Source organism: Microcaecilia unicolor, chromosome 9, assembly GCF_901765095.1.
Source record: "Microcaecilia unicolor chromosome 9, aMicUni1.1, whole genome shotgun sequence".
Classification (NCBI taxonomy): domain Eukaryota; kingdom Metazoa; phylum Chordata; class Amphibia; order Gymnophiona; family Siphonopidae; genus Microcaecilia; species Microcaecilia unicolor.
In genome coordinates, this window is record NC_044039.1 from 98,323,585 (window position 1) to 98,335,618 (window position 12,034).

Below are 12,034 nucleotides of genomic sequence, written 5' to 3' on the forward strand. Positions count from 1 at the left end.
TGCGTGCTGATGACTCATGTTCCAGCCCGTGCAGCATGCTCAGCCTCGTTCTCGTGGCTCGTCATCTCAACAGGCTAAAAACCTGCACTCTCAGCTGTAGGCGCCGGAAGTCGGGAACATTCGGTGCTGTCTGCTCCTCCTCCCCCCCCTGGGCACGGACCGTAGTGCCACTGCCAGATGGAAAGGCTGGTGCCGCCTGGGTGTGTAGCAGCATGCGCGGCTTCTTAGCTCTCTTACATTGTGCCTTAGTGCAGTAGCATTCCCCAGAGTCCCAGTAGTGTCCCACGGTGGGCCACAAAACACTCTGCCTGAGTGAACTACTGGAGCCAGGGTGTTCTGCACCATGTGGCAGTTGCCCAGCACTGCAGGTAATAAAATTTGAAATACCTTTTTTTTTAACGCCATGTAGGGTTTTTTTTTTGTACTCGAAATGCTGGCTGGTGGTGGGATTCTGGGTGGGGTAAGGACTTGCTGCCTAGGGCAAAAAATGTATATTTAATGATGAAAATATACCTTTTTTTTTGTCTAGGTTAAAAAAAAAGTGTAGGTGGTTTTCTCTGGGTGGACTGGTGCTTGCAGAGATGGGCTCTGCATTGCCCAGGGCATGAAAACAAGTCTTTTATACTTAATTCCATAGGGGGTGGGTAGGGAGTAGGACAGGGCTGATGCTAGGCTACAGGGAGGAGTGGGGTGGTAGGATAGGGTTGATGCTTAGCCTATCTCACTGGACTAGCAAGGAGCATAAGATAGGCCCTGGGAAGGTCTACAGGTGATGCTTAGCTATGGGATGGATGGGGGGTGGTAAGGTAGGGAAGGGCTGATGCTGAGCTACGGGGATGGGTAGGGAGTATGGAACAGTGATGCTAGGCTGCTGGGATGTAGGGGTAGTAAACTCAGAAGATCCTTTTCACAAAACTTACTGAAGTTATTGTGATTTTAGCTGCCAGGAGAGAAAATTCCCAGAAGTGTTCCTGAGATAGACAGTGCTCCTTAGTCTGCCCCCATGGCAAAACAAAGTTCATTACTAAGCTACTTCAAAAAGCCACGTGTAGAGGAGCATGGCGAGGATGCAGGTAGAATTGAAAATCCATGTGTAGAGGAGCATGGCGAGGATGCTGTTCCCTCAACAAGTTCTACTTTATGCTCACATCAGTAAACCTGAAGTGCAACCGATGGAATTACTTTCAGATTTATCCGACATTCATGAACCACCAAAACAGCCAAAGTTACAGGCTTTCCCAGTTTCTACAATTAGTGGCAAGTCCCAAAGTTTTTCATCTCACTGGTATGATACATTTCGCTGGCTGGAATACAGTGCAAGCCAGGATGCAGTGTTGTGCAAAGCGTGCAGACATTTTTCTGATAACCCGGGCTGAAGAAACTTTCACAAGAACTGGCTTTAGAGATTGGAAGCACATGAATCAGAGCTGCTCAAAACATGAATCCAGCAAGACACACTCTTTTGCACTAGGAAAATCTGAAGACTACAAACAGTCACTTACCAGGAGGTTGGGGAAACATTTTCAATCAACTAATCCAAGATACCATGAACTTTTCTGTAGTTGAAAGGAATCGTGAACACATCAAAGTAGTACTTGATATTGTGATATTCTGTGCCAAGCAAGAAATTCCATTACGCGGACACAAAGAGACAGAAGAAGCCTTAAATGAAACTTTTTGGAAATGTTCAAACTCCTTAGCAAATATGACAATAGTATCCAAAGTCGCCTTGAAAAAATTCCAAAGAATGCAACTCTAATGAGCCCAGATATTCAGAATGAACTGTTAGAATGTGCCTCTTTTCTACCATTACGCAACATCAAATCCGAAATACGTGAAACCAATAATACATACTATGCAATTCTGGGTGATTTATTTATTTATTGCATTTGTATCCCACATTTTTCCACCTCTTTGCAGGTTCAATGTGGCTTACAATACATCATGGATAGTGGAAATGAGAAGAGGGTAAACATTTAGTATTACAAAAAGATTTTGGGTTGAGTGGTAAAGGAATAGATGATTTTGCTGAAACAGAAGGCATTATTAACATTTCTAGATATATGTGGGAATTTCACGTGTTTTGGTCTTTGTGGTATATCTTGTCGAAGAGATGGGTCTTTAGTAGTTTACGGAAGCTGGTCAGTTCATAGGTCACTTTTAGGTTACATGGCAATGCGTTCCAAAATTGCGTGCTCATGTAGGAAAAAGTGGATGCGTGCATTAATTTCTATTTTAGACCTTTACAGTTGGGGAAATGAAGATTGAGGAATGTGTGGGAAGATTTTTTGGCATTCCTGGATGGTAGGTCTATCAGGTCTGACATGTAGGTTGGGGCATCGCCATGGATGATTTTATGTACTAGGGTACATACTTTGAATGTGATGAGTTCTTTGAGTGGGAGCCAGTGTAATTCTGGGTGATGAATGCAAAGATCTCTCTAAACGTGAGCTTGTTGCAGTATGTCAGGTACACTACACAAAGGGGTAATAAAGGAAAGGGCAGTTGGATTTGTTGATACTGCAGACATGACATAAAATGGGATGTCTGATATAAAAGTGCTTGAATTAGATCCAGAGTTATGTGTTGGCTTCAGCTTTGATGCAGCATCTTTGATGTCTGGAAACAAAGGAGGTGTTCATGTCATTTTGAAATGCATGTTTTGGCGGGCTGTTTATGTGCACTGTAATTCTCACCGCCTCAATCTGGTTCTCTGCACAGCATCTAAAGCATGTTCCTCTGTTAGCACATTTTTTTGAAATTCTGAACTCCTTGCATAGTTTTATGACAGGTACGTATAGGCATGCTCGTTTTTTTGGAAGTACAGAAGCAACTCCATCCTGATAGACGCCTTGAACTTGAACGATCAACAGACACAAGGTGGAGCTCAAAATCTTGCTCTGTGAAAAAATTATTGATTCTTTTTTATATTATTCTTGAAGTACTTGCTGAATTTTCAAATGCTGCTGGACAGACAAAACTAGATTCCCTATCTCTTCTAGGTCAGATAGAGACAAAGAAATTCGTATTTCTGGCAGTTACATTTGGGAAATTATTTGAAAGCAGTGATTTTGCCATGAAAGGACTACAGAGTGTCATGTTGTTGGTTACAGATTGCATTAATCTTATAGAGTGTCTAAAAGAAGCTTTTGTTCAGTTTAGGGAGAACACATCAAATAACTGATAAAGTTCTTAAGTTAACAGAGGATCTCATGGAGAAATATGATATTGAAAAGTGGGTTGTTTTTTTACTCTCGAAAGACAAAGCTACCTATAAAGTTTGGTGATTCATTGTTTTTTTTTTCCCAGTTTGGGTAAATCTTCTTCTGTTCAAAGCAAGATTTGAGACATCTGTGGCACGAGATAATTGACTGCCAGCTAAGTGAACTGAATAATCGTTTTCAAGATGATGCTTATGGAATGATGACTGCTTCTGCTGCCTGTTTGCCAACAACTGAGGCCTTTGGCTGAAGAGAGAATCTACTGCCCCCATGAACTTTATATGGCATTACCATAGAGGAAGCTTAATTAAGTGTTCAGCATCTAAAACGCAAAGTAGGAGAAGGTATAAATTTTCCATCTTTAATCGAAGTACTAGACAACGGCAATGTGGACATTTTCCCAAATGTCAATGCCTTTTTAAGAGTACTTATCACTCTGCCATGCCAACTTGCACTGTGGAACGACAGTTTTCAACTATAAACAGGATCAAAACGGCATCAAGAGCCTCAATGCTCACCAGTCGCCTCCATAATCTGTCACTGTTATCATTTGAAAGAGAACTGTTTCATTCATTGGACTATGCAATTTCTAATCTTACTATCTAAGCTTCCTTGCCCTCTAAGTTTGTTCTCTAACTTTCCTCGTTCAGCTAGTGTTAGTGTTGATATCTAATGTAAGTCTCAACTGTTACATAATGTTGACCCATAATGGTAGATTATAAGATTATTCTATAATGTAGTTCTGTATAGGTCTGCTTTCTTAATACTATACTGGCAAGTTCCAAAGGTGCACTTCTGATGATATCAATTGTTTGCCAGTGTTCTCTACCTCCATCTGCTGGTTGAGGAATATAACCCATTGATCTGGACTGGTCTAATAGGACTTGAGGAAAGGAAATGAACAGGTAAAAACAAATTAACCTTCATTAATATACCTTTCATCGCTACAGTGCAATATGGTAAAAACGTATATCTTGAAAAAGAATTTGAAGGGTACTAAAGAGCCAGCACTTAAGTTCATAGGTTTAAGACATACTTGTTAGTCCAACTATGAAAATATCTGTTTTGTAACTTGACAAGCAGGGTTACCTAAAAAAAACTTTAAGGAAAGAAAGAATTCTATTATTACCATCATAGGGATCAGCAGCAGCTTCAAGATGAGGCGAGAAATGCAACACCTTCAGTTAAAGTAGATCATCCTTCTGAAAAAGGTGGAGTAGACCTCTCCTTGAAAAGTAGGAAGAACTTGCAGAATTTTGGTATCAAACTTAACTGGCTACTGAACTTTTATATATTTGATAAGCATAATTAAATCATAATTTAGGTCATATGTTGAACCTTGGAGTGTAAAGACATGCAGCTTGAGCTCCCACTATGGGCTGATTTAATTCTGTTATAACCTTTTGGTATCATAATTTGTTTTATTGCTGAAACCAACTCACCTAAAATGCCACAGCATCTTGTGCTAAAAAAGCAAAGTAAAGTAGCTGAAGTAGCAGGTCAACAGAAATCTGCCAGACTTCCCAACAAGATGGTATGGGACCACACTCTGGCTTCTTACCTCCTGATACCTTGATGTTACTTCCTCAGTGTTAAACAGAAAGGAGACTCCCAATGTGGACCTGGAAATAATTCTTCAGACCATAAGAAAAGGTAACACAACCATAAATGTTGAGCTGGAGAAATTGCAGATGGAAGTGGCAGGGATCCAGACAGATTTGCAAGCCATAATAAGCTAACTTGACCAGGCTGAACAGAGGATAGCAGCTGTGAAATATGACCTAGTCATGCTGAAAATACTCAAACTTCCACAACTCAGCTATTGCCAGAGTACTAGACAACTTGCAAAACAGATCCAGAAGATTTAATATTAGGATAAGTGGTTTGCCTGAGGGGTCTGAAATTGGCATAATGACAGAATACATCGAGAAATCGCTTTGAGAGTTATTCCCTCCTGAAAACATTTCACTGGACTTTGTTGTTGAGACAGTCCATTGGGTACCCATGTAACTGGTGGTGAAAGGTAATCAATTAGTGATAAAGACCTATGTTAGCAAAGATATAAAAACTTTCATCATAAAGAATTATTGTTTCAGTGGGCCAGGAAGTATTGATCAGTGGATTATAAAGGTCATAAGATCTTGATCTTTCCGGATTTCAGCCTGGGACTAGACTGTATGAGGCTGCAATATAGAGAAGTAAAGCAATGCTTTACAAGAACATATGGCTATGCTTTTTCCTGTGAAACTTTGTTTTATGGGAAGGGAAACATTATAATTGATGTACTGGAGGTGGCAAATTATCCTTATAGTCAATGTTCAGATGACCCACCATTTCATAAGGACTGACTAGTGACTAAATGGTTGACTGAGGAGTCTATCATTAATACATAACCACTATGGTTCAAACGATTATCCATGCTTATGCCCAGTTCATCCCTCAGAGGGAGACTCAGGATAATCTTCTTAGTATGCGGGGCAAAAAATATGATGCCCTGTCAACACGAGTAACAGAATGTTTCGACTTGAATTATGTCTGAACTATGAACTGCTGAATTGTTAAAAGAAGGCTGTATTTTCTTGATAGACATTCCCACAGCCTGAAAGGTGGGAGAGGAGGTGCGAACTGATTGTTGCCAATTCTCTGTGACCTGGATTTGAACCATGGAGCATACCAAGGCTAGCCCACCGTTTGCAGATCTGGTATGACTGGATTTAAGTCATTTCTGGTCTCATAGGTGCTCATTCAGTGAGATGGCTGTGGTTGAGGCTGACTCATACCTGTTGCCTCATCCTATATGCTATAGTTTTCAGTGGCTTAGAATGTTGTGGTGTTTTTATAGTTTTGCGGGCCAATATTCATCCAGCAACAGTTGTGGTTTTTTTTTAACTTTGACTGTTGCTGGCTAAATTAGCACCAGGTATTCAGTGCTGGGCCGTATTTGGGTTCCAGCATTGACTATCTGGCTCTCACCAGACATGTACTGGCTGCAGGGAGATGTGGGTCCTGGCTTAATATTCATCCGGGACTCACATAAGGGGATATTGGAGCCTTGTTCTTGCCCCTCCCCTGTCTCAGTAGTGCCTCCCCCCCCCCCCCCCGGGGCCTACTTTAAGTTCTGTGGTGGTCCAGTGGGTGATTGGAGCAGGAGCAAACTCCACTTGGAGAATGACACAGGGACAAAGTTTGTCCCTGTTTCATCCTTGTAGGCTCTGTCCCCATCTGCACAAGCCTCAAACACTTATGATTTTAAAATCTTTTTATTAAAGTATAAAAAGGAACAATATTCTGTATAACAGTTTATAAATTACAAATAAAAAACAATAATAAGAATAAGCAACTGAAATAACCCCCGCCACCCTTCCAAACCCAAAAATATCTGACTTTTACTACCCCAAGAAACCCTAATCCATCCTGTTAAAATGTCCAGGGGGACAAAATACAACCCGCTCTGAATTCCCTAGTGGGGGAGAAATCTGTATGCCTCTTTTTTTTCTATCCTTCTGTTCTTTTCTTTGACTATGGAGTTCCTTTCCTTTTAATGGTTTTATCTTGTGCACTGCTCGGATTTATTGTGAAGTGTATATCAAATATGAAATAAATATGCCCTATGGAACACTTATGATTTTTAAATCCATGGATGAATAATAAATCAACAATCTCAGGATTCAGTCTAGCTTTCCAGTCTTCCACAGTTCTTCTCGCAATAGAAAATGACCTCTCAGAAGATATGCTGTTAGCAGGGAAGGCACAGGATCTCCCGTTCAGGTTTGCCAGTTTTGGCCAGCACATTTTGCTTGTTTTTCCAAAACAAATTGTCATCTGCATCTCTCAAACATAAATAACTGTCCAATTCATTAACAATAGCTTTAATAGGAGGCATTGTTCCACAAAAGTTGCTAAACTGCTGACATCCATTTTCATTCTTTAGGAGGGGGGATCTTCCACAGATGTGACACTTTCTGGGAATGTAGATTGTGGAGGATCCTGAGTTGATGTTGGTGGACTTGAGCCTTCCATTTGTATCTAGTTTTGGTACAACCTTCTCAAAGATTTGGTTGCCTGTGTTTTATATCATCTGGGAAGATAATTTGGATTGTCTTTTAGACGTGAGTGTGGAAGAGAACCAACACTGTGTAGTGTATGAACATGAAATTAAGTGTCAATTAAGTGTTGGAAATGCTCCTTGATGCCAGCAGCAATGAATGAATGAATCTGTTGCAATAACAGTAAGATGCTTGAGCAACTGGGCAGATGATTGAAGGATGTTGCAGATGGTAGGAGTCTGATCAACAGACAAGACTCTTGTTGGCACATCAAAGACAAGACACAAAAGATAGTGCTTCATTTAAATCCAAAAGCAGCTTCTGTAGTTTAACATTAAATTCAGTTGCCAATTGTCTAAGATGTGTTAATTTTTTACATATTTGATACTAGCATTTTAGAGAAAGCTGTTCCATGTAGTTGGAACAGCTTGTTTAAGACTAGTCTCAAGCTTTTAGAGAATGACACGTGGACAAAGTTTGTCCCCTTACCTAAGGAGTCTGTCCCCGCCCCATCCCTATGGTTAACCATGTGTCCCCATCACTGTATCATTCTCTACCACTCAGTTCTGCCTCTAGCGGCTCTGGTGGCAAAATGGTTGCCACACCCTCTAATTTATCTCACTGATGCATTTACTTATTTATTGCATTTGTATCCCACATTTTCCCACCTCTTTGCAGGCTCAATGTGGCTTACAATACATCATGAATAGTGGAGATATATAAGAAATAAACATTTAGTATTACAGAAGAATTGAAGAAATACTTTTTCAGGATAAGTGTTTATTGGGCATTTGTTATTTGACTTTACATCAGTCATCAACAGTGAGTATTTGGTAAAGTCAAATATCAAATGTCCATTAAACACTTATCTTGAAGTACTTCTTTGTCAGTACTGGACAAAATGGTACAGAGCATAATAAAGAACAAATTATTGAACACAGAGAAAAGATGGTTTAATGGAAGAGTCAACATGGATTTATCCAAAGGAAGTCTTGTCTCACCAATACATAGTTTTTTGACGGTATGAATTAACCAGCAGAAGAAAAGAGGTTTTAATACCCCTGTATAAGACGTTGGTGAAGCCCCACCTGGAGTATTCTGTTCAGTTTTGGAGGCCATATCTTGTGAAGGATGTTAAAAAAATGGAAGTGGTGCAAAGAAAAGCTACGAGAATGGTATGGGATTTGCGTTACAAGACCTATGAGGAGAGACTTGTTGACCTGAACATGTATACCCTGGAGGAAAGGAGAAACAGGGGTGATATGATACAGGCGTTCAAATATTTGAAAGGTATTAATCTGCAAACGAACCTTTTCCGGAGAGGGGAAGACGGTAGAACTAGAGGACATGAAATGAGATTAAAGGGGGGCAGACTCAAGAAAAATGTCAAGAAGTATTTTTTCACGGAGAGAGTGGTGGATGCTTGGAATGCCCTCCCGTGGGAGGTGGTGGAGAGGAAAACGGTAACGGAATTCAAACATGCGTGGGATAAACATAAAGGAATCCTCGGAAGGAAGGGATCCCCAGAATCTGTGCCGGTGGTGGGAGGCAGGGCTGGTGGTTGGAGGTGGTGATAGTGCTGGGCAGACTTATACGGTCTGTGCCAGAGCTGGTGGTGGGAGGCGGGTCTGGTGGTTGGGAGGCGGGGATAGTGCTGGGCAGACTTATACGATCTGTGCCCTGAAAAAGACAGGTACAAATCAAGGTAAGATATACACAGAAAATGGCACATGTGAGTTTATCTTGTTGGGCAGACTGGGTGGACTGTGCAGGTCTTTTTCTGCCATCATCTACTATGTTACTATGTTAACATGGACAAAGGTGAGGCAGTTGATGTAGAGTATCTAGACTTTCAGAAAGCTTTTGACAAAGTCTCTCATGAGATACGCCTGGGGAAATTTAAAAAGCCGTGGGATAGGAAGCATTGTCTTGTTGTGGACTGGGAACTCATTAAAAGATAGAAAACAGAGAGTAAGATTAAAAGGATGATTCTCTCAATGGCAGAAGGTGAGTAGTTGAGTACCACTGGGATCTACATTGGACCAGTTTTTTAAAAATAATATTTATAAACGATCTGAAAGTAGGAACAATGAGTGAAGTGATGAATATTTCAGATTACACAAAATTTATTTAACGTTGTTAAATCACATGTGGACTGTGAAACATCGTGTAAGGCCCTTACGAGACTGGAAGACTGAGCTTCTAAATATCAGGTGAAATTTAATGTGGATAAGTAAAATGATACACCTAAGGAAAGATAACCCTTTTTTTTTGGGGGGGGGGGGGCTTTTTCTCTGCAATTGTTTGTCAGATCTGACCCATTTTTCATTTCTGAACCCCCTCTCCTCATTGGCTTTTGCTCGTCATGATTAGCTCTGTTCTGTTAAATTATTGGAGATTAATTTTGCCCACAGAAATGCATTCTCAACCCCTTTTGTATAATTCTGTCCAACATCTGTGGGTTGGAGAGAATTACAGGTTTGGGTCAACTATACCACAGAAATAGTAACAAAATGAAGAAATGACTGTCTCACATTGTTACTCTGGTACCTGGAACAGGCTGATAGAGGGCGAATGGTTCTAGAACAATGAACAGCCCATCTTGTTTCAGTGTTATAATCTTTTTCTTCAAAAGATAAGCGAGTAATCAGAGGACCTTGGAGGGATTTAGCAAAAAAGTATTATCTTTAAAAAAAAACTAATACAATTTGCACTTCTCTCCCACCACTTCTTGTTGGTTGATGCACACTTAAACGTTGAAATGCCACTTTGAAGCCAGCACTGGTATACAGGTTTTTAGTGCATGGCCATATTTTCTCTTTTTTGTTTTACATTAGAATGGAACTGAGTCAATGCATGATAAGTATCCACTTACAAAACAAGAGTTAGTTAATGATGGTTTAAACTGCATTGATTTATCCTGAAGATGGGATGCATGGGGGAAAGAGGAGGTGCACATACCTGAACTGGCTGTTCTTATTACTCTAGCATTCCATTTTTTTTCTTTGTTCAGGTACCACAGTAGAGTGATGGAAAATTCATCTGCTCCTGTCTTGCTTGAGCTAGCCAATGAGGTAATTTATTTCTTTATCTCTGTTTGCATGCTCCATAAGATTTCCAAACAATTATTCTGTATATTGTTTATAAAATATATGCTGTGTTTTTGAAAGGCTGTTAAATTAGCTCTAATTTGCCTTATTTTAGGCTCTCTTGGTTTGACTAAACTAAACATTGATGCACTTGTGATGGCCTGTCATCAGTTATTGTGACTAGTTCTATAACATCTATTACATCTGATTGTCCAGAGAAGGTCTGCCAAGTTCGTAACTCCATAAAGTTCTTAAGCAGGGCTTACTTTTGGAATATATTGATATGTGGCATCTTACCTGTAGCCTTTTATTTAATGGTAATTCCAGGTAATTCTCTGCTTTAATAAGAACTAGCTTAGCTTTATCGCATGTTGTTAGTGAAAAGGAGACTATGGTAAAAAAAAAATGAGAATGGTCAAAAAAATAAAACAAAGCTTAGAAGAGCAGCTGCTAAGGTCAAAAATTTACATCAGCCATTGATGATGTTTAAAAATACCATATTGAAAGCCCAGACCAGATATATTCCATATACTAAAAAAGGTGGCAGGAAGGCTAAACAACTGCCAGCTTAATTAAAAATTGAGGTGAAAGAGGCTATTGGAGCTAAATATCATCTTAAGAAAATGGAAGAATGATCTGACTAAAATAATAAACAGCATAAGGAATGGAAACTCAAATGCAAAGTGCTGATAAGGAAGCAAAGAGAGACTTTGAAAAGGAGATTGCCTTGGAGGCAAAAATACATAATAAAAGGTTTTTTTAGTATATTAAAATCAAGAAGCTGGTAAAAGAATCAGTTGGACTGCTAGAGGACCGAGCAATCAGGGAATACAATGTCATAGTGGAAAGATTAAATGAATTCTTTGTGCACACACAACAGGATGTACATAAGTTATAGTTTAATTGGTCACTGGTTGGCCTTGCCTATTGCAAGTCCCTATTGTCTGCTGTTCCTTTCCAGTGACCCTGGTGGCTATGGATTCCCAGCTGTGGTAAGTGCTGTCCTGCTTGTCCTTGGAGAAAGCAAAGTTACTTATTTATAGCAGGTGTTCTCTTAGGATAGCAGGACACACATGCCTCGGACATACCCTCCTTCCCTAAGAGTTGTATTCTCTAAGCTTTTGTACTCAAACGCTGTTCCTGTGTGATCAAGGCAGATGGGAAGACACCCCCACGTATGCAATACAGCACTGGTTAGCGTCTGTGCCAGGGCTTCATCAGGTGACATCACCCAACTGTGGTAATGTGGCCTGCTGTCTTTGGAGAACACCAGCTACAGGTGAGCAACTTCACTATCTTCTCCCTAGTGGGTTCATTTTAGTTACCAGTAGAAACTATTTTATAAAGACACATAGACACTTGGCCTCCCTACCTGGATGAGCTGTTAACAAAATTACCCTCCACCACTCTGATGGTTTACCACTAGTGATTTTTGATATGATATAAATAATTGGGCAGTGAGAGATCTTTGGGAATTAATTAGATTGGAATAATCATTGTTTGCTTTACAAATTTTAGTCTGCAAAGGTTGGTAGACTTCTTGTCTTTCTGCCATTGTCATTCAGCATGGCAGGTTTGCTTTTTAGGTTAATGGAATACCAAATGGTACCTTGAGTGACCTGAGCTAGATTAATAGAGTATTCATCAATAGGAGCAACCACATCTAAGGCAGATTGAA

At 40.1% G+C, this 12,034-nt stretch overlaps 1 protein-coding gene across 5 annotated transcripts in view; it reads left to right on the forward strand.

The window, feature by feature from the left end:
• The window catches only part of C9H15orf41 (chromosome 9 C15orf41 homolog), a 493,434-nt gene that overhangs the window by 103,066 nt on the left and 378,334 nt on the right, over nucleotides 1–12,034 (forward strand). For all 5 annotated transcript variants that reach the window (XM_030213799.1, XM_030213801.1, XM_030213800.1 and 2 more), the window contains one exon: nucleotides 10,281–10,341. In XM_030213799.1, coding sequence (XP_030069659.1) covers nucleotides 10,281–10,341 — 61 coding nt within the window. The remainder of the gene's footprint in view (nucleotides 1–10,280; nucleotides 10,342–12,034) is intronic.